Source organism: Leopardus geoffroyi, chromosome A3 (genome assembly GCF_018350155.1).
Source record: "Leopardus geoffroyi isolate Oge1 chromosome A3, O.geoffroyi_Oge1_pat1.0, whole genome shotgun sequence".
Lineage (NCBI taxonomy): Eukaryota > Metazoa > Chordata > Mammalia > Carnivora > Felidae > Leopardus > Leopardus geoffroyi.
In genome coordinates, this window is record NC_059336.1 from 594,828 (window position 1) to 609,883 (window position 15,056).

At 55.3% G+C, this 15,056-nt stretch overlaps 1 protein-coding gene and 2 long non-coding RNA genes across 8 annotated transcripts in view; 2 read left to right on the forward strand and 1 right to left on the reverse strand.

Annotated features, from left to right (window-relative positions):
• On the reverse strand, positions 1-5,211 carry LOC123579857. Its single transcript, XR_006702981.1, has 2 exons — positions 4,970-5,211; positions 1-463 (listed from the first exon to the last, which is right to left on the reverse strand). It is a non-coding gene; the product is annotated as an uncharacterized LOC123579857 (long non-coding RNA).
• GMEB2 (glucocorticoid modulatory element binding protein 2) overlaps positions 3,592-15,056 on the forward strand; it is a 24,996-nt gene continuing 13,531 nt past the window's right edge. The window contains exons 1-4 of one of the 6 annotated variants that reach the window (XM_045443932.1): positions 3,592-4,175; positions 10,346-10,532; positions 14,204-14,301; positions 14,796-14,926. In XM_045443932.1, the coding sequence (XP_045299888.1) occupies positions 10,402-10,532; positions 14,204-14,301; positions 14,796-14,926 (360 nt within the window). In that variant the 5' untranslated portion in view covers positions 3,592-4,175; positions 10,346-10,401. Of the gene's footprint in view, positions 4,176-5,757; positions 6,921-9,544; positions 9,570-10,345; positions 10,533-14,203; positions 14,302-14,795; positions 14,927-15,056 lie in introns of those variants that run through there. The other 5 variants (XM_045443935.1, XM_045443936.1, XM_045443937.1 and 2 more) reach the window with 5 other exon arrangements.
• Positions 10,539-13,618, forward strand: LOC123579858. The gene is made up of 2 exons (XR_006702982.1): positions 10,539-12,308; positions 12,554-13,618. It is a non-coding gene; the product is annotated as an uncharacterized LOC123579858 (long non-coding RNA).

Below are 15,056 nucleotides of genomic sequence, written 5' to 3' on the forward strand. Positions count from 1 at the left end.
GACATTCATGCATTTTATTTGTGTATTCAGCATGAGTTCAGCAAGTGCTTACTGTGTGTGTGTGCCTCACTCTAGAGACTGGTGTTGACTTGAAAGCCTAGCCCCTGCCCTGGGAGAACTTCCATGGTGGCAAGACTATGCACATAGGGTAAGTTATGATTTTTCAGGGCATTTTAAAACGTTTCTGATCTTCATAATGTCCACTATGAGGAAAACAGGTAGGCATTATTGTATCACGTCAATGTTTTTTCTGGTTATACGTGTCACATGTTCACTGCAAAAGTACAGAGAAAAAAACCTCGAGCCACCAAAACTGCTTTCCTGCAGACAGGACGTGCGTCGTTAGCAGTGTCGAAGCTGACACACTTATAGCCTCTGGGAGCTGTGCTTCTGTGTCCTGTGGCTGCACCGCTGTACCGGGCTTTTGGGAAATTCTTTCCAACTTTTTGGTTTCATAAACTTTCTGTTAACGTAGATTGTGCAGATTCACAGTTACCATGTTAGAAATTAAAACTCAGAAATTAAAAAAAGAGCAATTCATCTGAAATGATCCACCCGTTACATATTAACATAACGTTTTGAGAAACAGTATTGTGCTGCAACTCTACCCAAGTAAAAAAAAAATAGTGAAAGTAATAATCTCACTTAAGGAAAGAAAGACCCCTATTGGGGTGCGTGGGGGGCTCAGTCGGTTAAACATCCGACTTTGGCTCAGGTCATGATCTCACAGCTCGTGGGTTCGAGCCTGCATAGGGCTCGGTGCTGACAGCTCGGAGCCTGGAGCCTGCTTCGGATTCTGTGTCTTCCTCTTTCTCTGACCCTCCCACACTCACGCTCTGTCTCTCTCTCTCTCTCTCAAAAACGAATAAACATTAAAAAAAAATTTTTAGTTGCAAAATAAACCCCTTAATTTTAGAAGTTCCCTAAGATATAATGGAAAATGACAAAATAATGTGAAACAAAAGTGAAATAAAAGCACAAAAGATGTAAAATAAAATCAAAGTGGAAAAACAACAGAAAAGACAAGGGCTCTAGGATATTAACTGGATCCTGAAAAATTACATTTGATTTTAGTGACCTGGTGAAAACATACAGTGATATTGTAGCACAAATATCTAACAATGTTTGCTTAAAAAAAAAACAACAGGGGCTCTTGGGTGGCTCAGTTGGTTAAGTGTCCGACTCTTGATTTCAGCTCAGGTCATAATCTCATAATCATGAGATCAAGCCCCGAGTTGGGCTCTGTGCTGACACCATGGAGCCTGCTTGGGATTTTCTCTCTCCCTCTCTCTCTCCACCGTCCCCCATGTACATTTGTACACTAATAAAAAGTGTAAACAGCCACAACAAACAAGTAAGTGACACTTTCTTAGGGGAAAAAAATTAGTGAGAATGAAGCATATGAAAAAAATCTGGCCTCAGATCCGTGGTTGAAGGAAAATGTGTTATTAATAGACTGTTCTTTAATAGTAAACCAAAGCGTGATATGGGGCAGTTTCTTGTAGTTGGAGGCAATGTGAACTTCCCATACTCTTCTGTCAGCGCACTGGTCTTGAGTTTGCGTGTGCCTCGTCCCCATGTGTGGTTCTGAAGCTCCCGGTGCATGAGCCACCTTCCCCCAGGCGCCCTTGCAGTGCTGGAGGGAAAGATCAGCTGATTGCCGGCAGAACTGGAGCCTGTCTTTGTCTTGCTTTCCTGTCTGGTCAGGAGCCGAAGGAAGCAGAGCCTGAGTAGGGGGTGGGGCATGGTGAGGCCATAGCATTCTTGGGCCTGGATGACACCTATAGTCTCATGGCCTCCATGGGGTCCAGGCATCGTCAGAAGGTCTGAAGTCAGTGGCTTGCAAGACAGCGTGACTTGCCTTCCTCTGTAATAAATCGAGAGCAAAATCTCCCCTCCCCTTGGGAGCCTGCGGTGGGCTGGGAACCTCACATGGGTGTTCCTGGGAAAAAATCACCACCCCAACCCCCTGTATATGCTGTTCTATTCTGCTCTCCTGTCGGCCAAGCAGAGCCCAGAGCTGCAAGTTCATTCTTTGGGAGACAAAAAGGTGAGCACAGGTCCCACTGCTGAGCCTGAGGGCCTATGGTAGGAACGATGAAGGTCACGCAGCAGCCCGAACGCAGAGACCAGAGACCAGGGATGCTGGGTGCCCCCGGACTCGGGCTGATGGCCACAGCACCAGGCAGCTGGTACAGGCACACTGTCACGTGCACGCTCTCTCCTGGGCCACAGGAGCATGGTATCCGTCCGTCTCCAGCGCCCTTCTGAGCATTCTCTCTTTGACTTTATTGGCATTTATTTCAAGAACGTGAGGACAAAGAAGCTCAGATAAATGACAGACACACAGATTGCGCGTGTATTCTCATATTTACCAGATAATAAAACAACAGCACTCGCACAAACTGAATAGTTTAATCTTTAAAAAAAAATTTTTTTTAATGTTTATTTATTTTTGAGAGAGAGAGTTCGCTCTGGCATGCAGGCGCGGGGGAGGGGCAGAGAGCGAGGGAGACAGAATCCGAAGCAGGCTCCAGGCTCTGAGCTGTCAGCACAGAGCCCGACGCCGGGGTTGAACTCACCACACATGAGATCATGACCTCAACTGAAGTCAGACGCTCAACCGGTTGAGCCACCCAGGTGCCCCTCAGTAGTATCATCTTTAAAAAAAAAATTTTTTTTTCCATCACTGGTTTAAGTACACTCTAAATTATTGAAGACAGAATGAAACTGCCACTCTCCCAATTATAACATCACTGAAATGAAGTCTGTTTGAAAACCTCCAATTTGGGAAACGGTCTTCAGTGATCTTCCTACTGAAGGCTGATGACGGGTTCATGCTTGGTTCTGAACAAGGCGTTTGTTTCCTGCCTTCCCTGTGCCCTCAGGGGGAGCACGCAGGGATGAGGGGGTGGGGTTCTCTGGCCGCTGCTAGCAATGAGAGAAATCAATCACACCCACATCAGAAGAGTTCATGCTGTCCACCCTGTTCCCTGAGTGGGCGGCCAAAGACACCCTCTGGGTGCTGCACCCCGACTGCCCCGTGCAGGTAGGGAGCGCAGGCGGACCAAGGAACACGCGGGACACCGCACCGCTGCAGAGACTCCTCTGGCGTCCTCCGGCCAAGGGCAGAAAGCCTCCCAACTGCCCAGCTCTGGACGGAGCAAGCAGATGGAGCTAGACAACCACAGCTCTGAGGCCTCCCCCTGCGCCTCTCAATCAAACAGCAAGGGTGGTTGTACCTGGCTCCCAAATCAAGGGTACCCCATAAAAACTGAGTAATGCTTACTATCTTCTTACGCTCTGGAAAATGCATGGGCCTTACCTGTAATTAAAAGTAATTAGAGTGAGCGCGAGCAATTCTCAGAGCTCCCTAACCCTACATCTGCGTGTGTCTCTTGGCTCAGTGAAAGCTGAGGCCCCAAATCTTAATTAACTTAAATGTAAATGAGGGCGTGTCCAGTGGATACAGGACAGTGCGGCTGGTGGGTGGCAGTCAACAGAAGAACACCGTATGGCGCGGCGCGGACTCAGAAAGAATGTTGAAAGCCCCTTTTAAGGGTTACTATGAGAAAGAAAACCTGGTGATTGCAGGATTCCGACTAGACACGCGGGAGGACACAGACGCAAGCTGCTCTTCTGGCGCCCGCCTGCGGACAGGGAGCCTCTCACACGCTTGAGATGGCAAGCGGACCTGCATCAGTTCCCGCCCCCGTTCGTACACCTTCCCCCACGCCCCCATCCTCCAAAAGGTCTCCCTACGGAATCTTTCCGCCCGGGAGACCCGGGCCCACAGCTGTGTGGGCGGACCCCCGCAGGTGCGCCGGTGGGCGGGGCCCGGCGAAGGTGCCGCCGCAGCCGCCCCGCGTCCCGCCTCTGCCACCCTCCGCCCTCCACCCGGCGCACGCGCGGCCAGCTCCGCCGGGCCTTATTTCTCGGTGCTGCACGCCTTCCCGCCGAGCGCCAAATAAGTCTCCGGGCCCGCCCCTGCCCTGCGTGCGCGGCCCCGCCGCCTGCGTCAACTAGGAAGCGCGCGCCCGGGCCGCCGCCGCCGCCGCCGCCGCCGCCGAATCCCCAACAAGGAGCGGAGCCCGCGGCCGCCACCGCCGCCGCCCTCCTGACGCCGCCGCCGCCGCCCGTCCGCCGGCGCCCGCGCAGGCCCGGCCGCGGCCCAGGTAAGCGCCCGCGGCCCCCCCGCGGCGAGGCCTCTCGCTCCGCCGCGCGCCGCCGTCCAGTCAGGGGTCCCTGCGGAGCGTCAGGACGTTACGGCGGGGGGAGGGGAGCGGGGGAGGGGCGGCGGCGCGCGGCGGGCGTCACGGGCGTCACGGGCGTCACGGGCCCGCGTCAGGCGGCGTCGGCGGCGGCGTCCGCCTCCATCTTGCCGGAAGGCGACGGGCGGGCTGCTGGGGGGCGATGGGCACGGCCCTCGGGCTGGGCGCGACAAACGCCCCCCCCCCCCCACCTCCGGTTCCCGTCCTGTGGGAGCTGTCTGGACGCCCTCCCTTTCCCCCGGCCCGGTGGGAGCCGCGGCCACGCGGGTCCTCTCCCCGCCCGGTGGGCGCCGCGGCCACGCGGGCCCCCTCCGCGGCCAGCGTCGGTTGGGAGCCGTGTGGACTCGGTCCCCGCCCCGTGGGCCGTGCCCGTGCGGGCCCATACTGTGTAGCTGGGGGACCAGCGCCAGTAACGACCTGTTAACAAAGTTGATTAAGTTTGCAATTCACTGGGTTGATTTTTACACGGAGTCCAGGTTCCCTCCGCTAAAGCCTCAAATACAAGTGTCGGTTACATCAGTCTTGCTTTGACGTACAGAAAATTAATAGAGCTTAATTGATAAGCATAATTAATAGAGCTTGATGAATTGGGAGATAAGTTTACGCCGGGGAAACCATTACCCCATCCTGTCCTTCGCCTCACGGAGTTCCCTCCCACCCTCTTATTTCGTGATGAGAACGTTTAACGCAAGATGTACCTCCTTGGCGAATTTTCCAGTACGTGGTCCGTGTTGACGGCGGGCACCGCGCTGTGCTGTAATGTCTGCACTGGCTGGTGCGCAGCCTGAACTGCTGGCGTGCGTTCCCTCCGCCCGGCCCCTGCTCCCCTGAGTTTTCTGTCGATTCTCAGGGAAGCGGGGTCATGCAGTGTTTGTCCTGTGCCTGGCTTCCCTCACCCAGCGTGTTGGCCTCCAGGTTCATGCGTGTTGTCACTAGATTACATTCCGCCTACGTACACCACGTTTTCTTTACCCACTCGTCTCTCCGCGGCCCTTTGGTTGTTTCCACGACTCGGCCGCTGTGAATCGTGCTGCTGGGGACATGGGAATGAAGATTTCCCTGGGAGGCACTGATTTCATTTCCTTTGGATCTGTACCCAGACGTGGATTGTCCGGTCAGGTGGTGGTTTTTAGGAACCCCTGTACTGTTTTCCTCAGTAGCTGCACCGATTTACATTCCCACCAACAGTGCCTGACGTCCTACTACAGCATCTGTTGGTCTTGTTAACGGTGAGATCCATGGATTAAATACAACTGGAACATAACAAGATGAACTAGGCAGACTGCTTGTCCCGGAATTGTTTCTTCATAGGAAGTATCTTAAAATTTTTGGTAAGAGGAGGCAGGGCGTCTGGGTGGCTCAGTTGGTTAAGCGTCCAACTCTTGATTTCGGCTCAAGCCATGATCTCACGGTTCGTGAGTTTCAGCCCTGAGTTGGGCTCCACACTGACAGCTCAGAGCCTGCTAGGGATTCTCTGTCTCTTCTCTGTCTGCACACCCCCCCCCTCGAAAAAACAAACATTTAAAAGAAGTTGGGGGAAGACATCCTGGAGGGGGGAGGAATTTGTATATATGCGTACAAGCACGGCAGAGTTTCTATGAATTTAGAACACTACAAAACTACATTCAAGTCTAGGATTTAAAGTCACAACCCATTTCATGCCTGAACTGAGAAAGGAGGCCGCCGAGATGCCTTCTCGGAGCCGGAAGACAAATACGTGTGCGGGGGGCCGCACGCTGGCGTGTCTGGCGCAGCCTGGCCGGGTAGGACGCGGACGCTGTGTTGGCGCCGGGGAGCTGGGGTCTGTTACTCCCTGAGGAGGGCAGGTGAGGCCCAGATGCTCCCAGAAAGGCAGGAAGGACCAGAGGGACCGCCTCCATGGAACAAGGCAGCTGAAAATCTGGATTTTTTTTTATGTGAACCCAGTGAACTTTGACAAAGTTGGCAACTCATTAAGTTTGGAAACCCTGGGAGAATTCAGCTAATGGCGCCCGAGGGCCACCACGTGTGACCTCAATTGTGTTCTTAGTGGTGTTTTTATCAAAGGAAAACATTTGTGATCTTGCAGAAGACTCGGGAAGCCAGGTCTGAATCTGATGTCCTGATGTCCTCATGAGACACTGACAGTTTTGTGTCGTTTTTATATATTTATGCTCAAGAATGCTATTTAAAAAAACGTTTCCTCGTATCTTACCTCACAATTAATTGGGGTCTGATTGACACTTCAGGAACCCAGGCCCTGGGAGTAGACCCGGGCTTCTGTCCCAAGTCCACCCGGTGCTAGGGGCTCCGAAGGTCACGCTCACCCGCTGGGGAGGTGCGGTTCCTGTGCTGGGGGCTCGATGACACCCTAGTGCCTGCTCGGTGTCTACCTCCCCGCGTCAAGGACTTGAGCCACATTCTGTGGAGTGACTTCCGGACGTGTTGTTTTGGAAACTTGATACAGTTGCCACTGGAGAGGCAAGAATTCAGTTTTGTGCGTTTATGCTGCTTAGTCCTCTGCAAAGTTTCGGAATTTGGGGGAGGACACGGGGTTTGGGGGAGGACGCGGACGTGTAGATCGGATTCCTGCCTTTCTGCAGTTTCGGTTGAAGTGTGACTTTTGTGACCCCGTGGAGCTCTCCCAACGAAAATAGAGGTCCTCGCTTGGTAAGATAGCTAAACCCTGAGAAGTTAGCACCAAAGATTGATATTTTAAGTTCAGTTTTAATTGATTGATTAATTAAAGATTTTATATTTTTAAGTAATCTCTGTACCCACCGCGGGGCTCGAACTCAAAACCTTGAGATAGAGAGTCGCACGCGCTCCACCGACTGAGCCACCCAGGCGCCCCTTGAGTACAGTTTTTTGTTTTTTTAAATTTTTTTTTTTTAACGTTTTTTTATTTATTTTTGAGACAGAGAGAGACAGAGCATGAACGGGGGAGGGGCAGAGAGAGAGGGAGATACAGAATCGGAAGCAGGCTCCAGGCTCTGAGCCATCAGCCCAGAGCCTGACGTGGGGCTCGAACTCACGGACAGCGAGATCGTGACCTGGCTGAAGTCGGACGCTCAACCGACTGCGCCACCCAGGCGCCCCTAAAGTAGACTTTTATTCATGTTTGTGTAAAAGATTTGGTTTCAAAGCTGAAATCTAGAACACAGAAGTTATATTTTAGAAATGGGCAGGAAGTCTGTTGGTGTCAATGAATTCATTGTGGCAGCTTTCCTGGCTAAAAGGCATTGTGAAGACAGCCTTCAGGTCCCGTCCCTGGAGACCCTGCCCCAGGACCCTGTGGCACAGCACATCGTCTCCCTCGGAGCCGTGCGTGTTTGACGAAGGGTGAGCTTACACAGACACATCAGAATCAGGACCGCCGTGGTCTAGGGTTTACGTTAGGTTCACCTCGGTGTCGTACGTGCTGTGAGGTTTTGGCAAATGTATAACGTCATGTAGCCACCGAGCCACCGATACAGCGATACAGCGTGTTTTCACTGCCCTCAAGTCCCCCGTGCGTCACCTTTAGCCCTCTCTCCCGCACACCTCTGGCAGCCGCCGATCTTTTCACTGTCTCCCCAGTGGGGCCCTCTCAGACTGGCTTCTTTGGCTTAGCGGTGTGCAGGAAGGTCCTGCGTGTCTTTGTGTGTCTTCATAGCTCATTTACTTTTGCCTCCGAGTAATGTTCTGTCGTTCGGAACATAAAGCAAACCATCTGTTTCTCCGTTCACCTTTCGAAGGACTCGGTTTTTCACAGCGTGCTTCGAGCAGCATTTCCCCGCTTCAGGTGGGACGGAGAAGCCCCCTACCCCACCGTCCCCTCGTGCGTGCTGCGTGTTACTTGTCGTGTGCGTCGCGAGTCCCGCCAGACGGCGCGGAGTGTTTGCTTTCAAGCTGTCGTGTAAAGAATGTGGTGTAGTGTGTATTTCCCCAGATAGTCACCGTTTCCGTTGCTCTTTTCTCGTTCTTGAAGTTACGGGATTTCTCTGTAGAATTTCCCTTCTGTCTGAAGAACGTCCATTACCGGCTCCTTTGGGGCAGGTCTCCTCGTGACCAATTCTCCTACGTTTCCTTCATCTGAAAACGTCTCTGTTTTGCCTTTATTTCTGGAGGATCCTTTCACTCTGGTAGAACCCTGGCAGACAGCTCTCTGCCAGCACGGTGTACGCGCCCCTGCCCGCTGGCCCGTGGCTTTCCGGGAGCGCCCCGTGGCCCCTTGGGTTGCTCTCGACCGGTCGTGCGTCCTTTTTTGCCCGGCTGCTTTTCAAGCGTTCTTACTGTGTCTTTGGTTTTCAGCAGTTGACTGCCATCCGGGCACGGATTTCTTCGAGCTCGTCCTGTCGGACATTTGCCGGGCTACTTGAACGCGCATGTTTAACCTTTCACTGAACTGGGGAAGCGGTCGGGTGTTACTTCCTCACACCATTTTTCCAGCTTCACGCTGTTCTCTTCTTTCCTTCCGGGGCTTCCGTGCTGCAGATGCCCAGCTGTCTTCTACTCTTCCACGTTCCCTGAGCGCTGCTCCTTGTGTTTTTCCACCTTGTTTCTGTGGGTCAGCTTGGGCAGTTTCTGTTGAGCTCTGTTCATTTCACTGTTCTGCCTCCGTCTTCTCCTGTCTCTATTCTGACAGTGGGTCCATCCAGTGAGTTTTGTATTTCTGTTGTTATTATGTTTTTAATTCTCAGATCTCCATTTGGCTGTAACTCTGTTCCTGTGCTGAGACTTCCTATCTTTCTGTTTGTTTCCAGAATATCTGGCTTCATTCCTGAAGCCTGGTGCAACCAGCTGCTTTAAAGGCTCTGACGATTCATTTCAGACTGGGCTTTTTTGGATTATTTTTTCTCTTGAGAATTGGCCAGACTTTCCTGCTTCTTCTTTTTTTTTTTTTTTACATTTATTTATTTTTGAGAGACAGAGAGAGACAGAACACAAGCGAGCAGGGGGCAGAGAGAGAGGGAGACACAGAATCCGAAGCAGGCTCCAGGCTCCGAGCTGTCAGCACAGAGCCCGGCGCTGGGCTAGAAGTCACAAACTGTGAGACCATGACCTGAGCTGAAGTCTGATGCTTAACTGACTGAGCCAGCCAGGCGCCCCTCCTGCTTCTTTTTATGTCAGAAAATTTTGGATTGTATTCTGGACGCTCCGAGTCTTGTGTTGTGAGGCTCTGGGTCTTGTTTAACTCAGAGACAATGTTACATTTCTGTAACAGCAGGAAAGCGACCTGGTCAGGCTCAGGCTGCAGGTGGTGAGCTCCTTCTGTGGGCAGCGTCCTCACATCAGCTCTGTCTTCAGAGCCTGTGCTGTGCTCTTTGGAGCTGACGTGTAAGTCAGTTCTCGAAACCCTGGGTTTGCCACTTCGGGTCAGGCCCCCTTGCAGACAGGCACCCTTTCCACACCTCCCTACTCTGCACAGCCTCCCCGACACTCTGACCCCAGGGTCGCCTTCCTCCGACCAGAGACCTGTGGCTGTCGTGCGTCCTCAGTGCTGTGAAACCTCAGCACAGGGTCTGCCTTGGGCAAGCGTCAGCATGGGGGCAGGAGAGAAGTGGGGCCCCCCAGCCCTCGGACCAGTGTGCCTCTAGGCCCTCAGCGCTTTAGGAGCTGCTGGGCTACTCGCATCACAGTTTTAGCAGGGACTGGGGCTGGCCTGAAGCAGAGCCCGTAGCAGCAAAAGTAATAATAACAGCAAGGCCCTTCTCCCTTTGCTGTCTTGTGTGGGCTTCCCTTCCATTTCTGCAGACTGGAGATTGGACTTGTCTCCAGATACTTACTATGCGCAGTTCTGGAATGCAGGCTGCCTCTGGATTGGGGCCAGGGGGACTCCCGTCCACAGGAGTCCACTTGGGTCCTGGTCTCCTGCCCTGTCCCCTGCTGTGTGACCATGGGGTTTTTGGGCCAACGCGCGCCGGCTCCCTGCATTCTGCTCAGGGATTGTAGCTCTGCTATTCCGTCCGCCCCGGAGGAGCTCTCCTGCTGTCATTTCTGTCCAAAAGCAGTGGGCCCGGACCGAAGGGGGGCTCTTGGAGGTGCTGTGAGCTCCGTTGTGCAGACACAGAGACCGCCTGAGACCCCGTGCCCTGCCTTGTGGTTTCCTCTAGGGCCTGGGACCCTGGCGAAGGACCGTGTCGGTCCCGGCGTCTTCTCCTGCTGAGCCATGGCAACCCCGGATGTGAGCGTCCACATGGAGGAGGTGGTGGTGGTGACGACGCCGGACACGGCGGTGGATGGCAGCGGCGTGGAGGAGGTGAAGACTGTGCTGGTGACGACCAACCTGGCTCCTCACGGGTGAGACAGGGCCTCTGTCCTTTGAGGGCCGCTCGGGCCCTGGTGGGTGCCTGGGGCATCACGTGAGGGCGGGGGCGTCCGGAGTTTCCCGGGCTGACTTTTTCCAAACCGGACTCACGTGTCAGTGTGAGTAGAGAGTTGGAGGAGAAATGAGCCCTCTCATCAGCCAGGAGGCAGAGACAGCGCTTTACCTTTGCTTTTCCTCCTGCGTCAGCACGGTCACATGGTTCTCGTTTCTGGAGACGCGTGGTCGGTCATTTGGCTTTCGATAAGGTGGACAGTGGGAGCAACTGGGAACTGTTTTTGCAAAATGAAGTTGAAGAGCCAGTGAGTTTCTTGACATACCACACGAAAACTGTCTTTTCCTCCTCCTCTCTCATGGTAGATGTGCAAAGAGAGTAGCCATTGGCAAGGAAGTTCACGTCTGACTTGAGGGAGCTGCCTCGTGGGGCAGAATGGCTCCTGCCTGTGTGCCTTCTGTCCCTCCTGCCCCCTCAGGAAGGGCTGACATACAGGAGCAGGTCACCCGGGGGTCGGGGGGGGGGGACTGGTGGCCCCCTCGCGCTTCCTGCCAGAGGGATCCGGGCTGGGGCAGGCTTGCTGTCGGTGTCTGCTCTGCTCTGTGTGACCCATTCAGACTGACGTCGGCGCCACGCTGCGGCAGGGGTGAGCTGTGGCCTTTTCCCTGCCCAACAGAACTTTTGAGAGGAAGGTTCTGGACCCAGGACCTGACCTGAGCGCCGACTCCCGTCGCTGGCAGAGAGGACGCTTGTGTTTCCGTTCCTTTGCACAGCCACCTTACGGACCGGGCCTGGAGACTCTTCCTGCCTCACTCGCATAGCGTTGGGGCTGAAACCAGACCCAGCCTTTGTCACCCACCCTCCTGCAGATGGGATGGAGGGAGGGCCGGCTCTTGGTGGGTTGCTGGGCTCCATGTCCAGATAGTCAGGGCTTCACCGACAGAGTGTATAACTGTGTCTGGAAACGCAGGGCCTTCCTGTTGGATTTCCTGCCTACGTTCTCGCGTTTACTCTGGTCAGTGTTTATGTGGTCTGTGTCCCAGCTGCGGGCAGGCGGTGAGGGCAGGTTTCCAGACAGCGACACCACCGCCTCTCGTCCACGTGCCCTGCAGTGACCTGCCCTCCCCAGCAGGAGGCGGCGCCCGAGCCCCCTCCCTTGGATTCAGGCCTGTGTCAGGAGCGGACACTCACTTGGGGAAGGCTGAGCTGCCTCCCCCGGGGCAGGCGCCCTGGATGCTGTAAGGAGCCCTCACCCACAGCCATTCTCGCCGAGGTGCTCTGGTCCAGGTCAAGCCTGGCTTCGTGCCCCCCCCCCCCCCATCCAGGTGCCCAGATGACCAAATGGTTGGTCATTTACGGAGGAAAGGAGGGGCTGCATGTGGCTTCTCCCTGGGGGAGGAAACCCCACGCCCCAGCGGAGGCAGGTTTATCTCAAGGGACCTAAAGATATTTCTCTTCTTTTTCTGTGGCAAATTTTAACCTCTACCCTACTGCGTGGAAGCTGAGATTCACCCTTGCTGTGTGTTTAGAAAAGGGTGGGGTGAAGGGCCAGTTAACTGCTTTGTGGGTGCTGAGTTCTTTTCCGGCCAGGTGTTTGGGGGAGAGCTTGAGAGTGCCCCTCGCTTAGGGAAGCCCGCTGGGCCTGCCACCCACCTGCCGCTCTGCCCTGGCAATGGGCACGTGGGCCACGCTGGGAAGAAGCGAGTAGCATTTTGTAGATAGCCAGCCATTCCCACGAACATTTGCTCTAAGTGAGGTGGACGTTTTTCTTTCTTTTTTTTTTTTTTTTTTTTTTCAATGTTTATTTATTTTTGGGACAGAGAGAGACAGAGCATGAACAGGGGAGGGGCAGAGAGAGAGGGAGACACAGAATCGGAAACAGGCTCCAGGCTCCGAGCCATCAGCCCAGAGCCCGACGCGGGGCTCGAACTCACGGACCGCGAGATCGTGACCTGGCTGAAGTCGGACGCTTAACCGACTGCGCCACCCAGGCGCCCCGAGGTGGACGTTTTTCAAATGAAATTTGAAGGACAAACGCCAATGACTTTGCCAACTAAAGATTCCTGCCCGCGGGGTGTGTGCGGTGGGCGGGCACAGAGCAGGGCACAGTTGGTCGTGGTGGGGGCCGGACAGCTGGGTTTCCCCAGGGTGGCCCCTGTGGGTGGCCTGCTGTATGTGCACGTGGCCTGAGGTGGGCCACCGCTCTGTGTGTGGCACACCGAGTTCTCCGGGGCTGGCGCTTCCCTGCCTCCCTCTCCTGCCTCGCTCTCTCTGGGGGACCGTCCCGGTTCTCCTGTGTGGAGGGGCCTGCTCCCTGTTTGGATGTTGTCCTTCCTGCTTCCAAACTCTGGCTTGGAAAGACACTTGCCCTGAATTGGCGCGTCCTGGTAGGAGCGCCGGTGTCCCGTCCTTGTGACGCTTCACGTACGAGCCGCTCCTCGTAGGCCCCAGACCACGGACTCTGAGTCTGCTCTCGTCAGCTCTCGTCCTGAGCCGGCGGGAGGTGGAGTGAGGTCTCGGAGGTGCAGAGTGGCTTTGACTGGGCGCCGTGGGCCGAAAGGGGAGTGGGGGCCCCAGCGTCGGCGTGCTGCTCTCGGGGGGCCTGGCCGGGAGCAGGTGCATGTGCAGAGAGGCAGGGAGGGGAGAGCGCAGGGGTGGCTGGCCGACCCCGTGGGAGGAAGGAGGGCTGGGGGCACTCGAGTCAGGAGCGTTGACTGAGACCGTGGGGGGGTGAGAGCGGCCACGTGGGTTCCCGGCCAGGGGAGGGCGCGGGCGTCCGGGAGCCGTTCCCGACGGGGCCCGTGTGTGCGAGTCCGCCTCTCCCCGTGGAGAAGGGTGTGCGCCGCCCTGGAGGGGAGCCCCGTGCAGGCCCCCGGCTGGCTTCCCAGGCCCTGCTGTGCAGGCGGGCCCGGCTCGAGTATGCTGCACGCATACCCCTCGGGTCGGGGTCTCTGCTCCAGCTCGTGGCCTGTTTTCCTCGGACGCCCTCGTGGCAATCTGAGGGTTCCTTAGATAACAGCAGGAAACAAGCTGTCTGTCCTTGTGTCCTTTCCCCTGGTTCTCTCTGTAAAAAAAAAAAAATCGTTCGTGGTGTTTCCCCCCTCCTCCCCACAGGAAGTTGTTCTCTGTATTTTTTAAAGGGAAACTTACCTCCCCTTTTATTCCTGGGGTTTTGTATTTGAGAAGATCCTTCACCGCTTTCAGACCGTTTAATGCCTTTTCTTCTGCGTTTAACGCTCCCGTGGTTTGCACTTAGTCGTGCGTTTGATCTGCACGCAAGTTGTGTGGTGGAACGCGAGGGCAGCTGTGGGCCATCCTCTTTTCTTTCTTGCTCCCGCGTTTCTTGACAGTTTCTGTAACCGCGTGAAGTCATTAGAATAGAAATAAACAGCTTTATTAAAGAAAGAAGAGGAGATTTAAAATTCCCACTTAGGTGTTATTGCCTCCACAGATGTGCCCTGCCGGTGGCCCCGGGGACACTCGGGGAAATGCCCGCTTGGGGCAGCAGCGCAGTGACCATCACCGCAGGGTCCCCGACCGGCACAGCCACTGCTGAGACCCTGCGGCGCCTCGGGGAAGGGGCGGCGTGCCGGCAGACGGTGCGCCAGGCACGCTGTCTTTGGGGCCAGCTGACGTGTCCCTCCCTCCTAGGGGCGACCTGGCGGAAGACAGTATGGAGACGGAAAACGCAGCGGCGGCTGCCGCGGCCGCGTTCACAGCATCCTCGCAGCTCAAGGAGGCCGTGTTAGGTAGGGAGCCTGCCTTCCCGCCTCTGTGCCCGCAGACGGGTCAGGAGAGGGTTTGCCCGACGACGGTCCTCTGGTCGTGAGGGGCCCTCCTGCCCGAGAGTCCTCCCAGCCGTGGGGGGCGGAGGCCCCTGGCGTTGTGACCGGCAGCAAATAGCCAAAGGCCCCAGAAGTCTTCAGAACGGAATCAGTTTCTCTAGAACGATTCCCAGTAAAGCTTGATTTCATTTCCTTAAGTGGCTCTTCAGTTGAACCACACTCGAACGTGATTATCTTCACGTTACTATCACAAAGTCGCTTTTTGTGGCTTTGCCTGAAACTCTAACCCCAGAGGGCCTGATGAGTGACGTCGCTGCCCACCTGGGCCTGTCGCAGTCCCCCCCCGGACCTTAACGTCTGGTGTTTGTGTGGCGGCTGTTGTGCTTTTGCAGGAGGTACTTTGGAGAGGTTGTAACTGATTTTGTCTTTCCCCTTTCCCTGTCGATGCACCTTGTGAGAAGTGAAGGTGGCTGAAGAGGAGGAGGGCCTGGAGGCTGAAATCGTGTACCCCATTACCTGCGGGGACAGCAGGGCCAACCTGATCTGGAGGAAGTTTGTGTGTCCGGGCATCAATGTGAAGTGTGTTCAGGTGAGGCTCCGACGTAGCCAGGACGCAGACACGTGTGCCAGGCTGCAGGGGAGGGAGGCCCTCGCGGCACAGCAGCCTTGAAGCAAACAGGAAGACCCCGCTGGGGTTGGAGGGGCGGGGGCGTGACCCG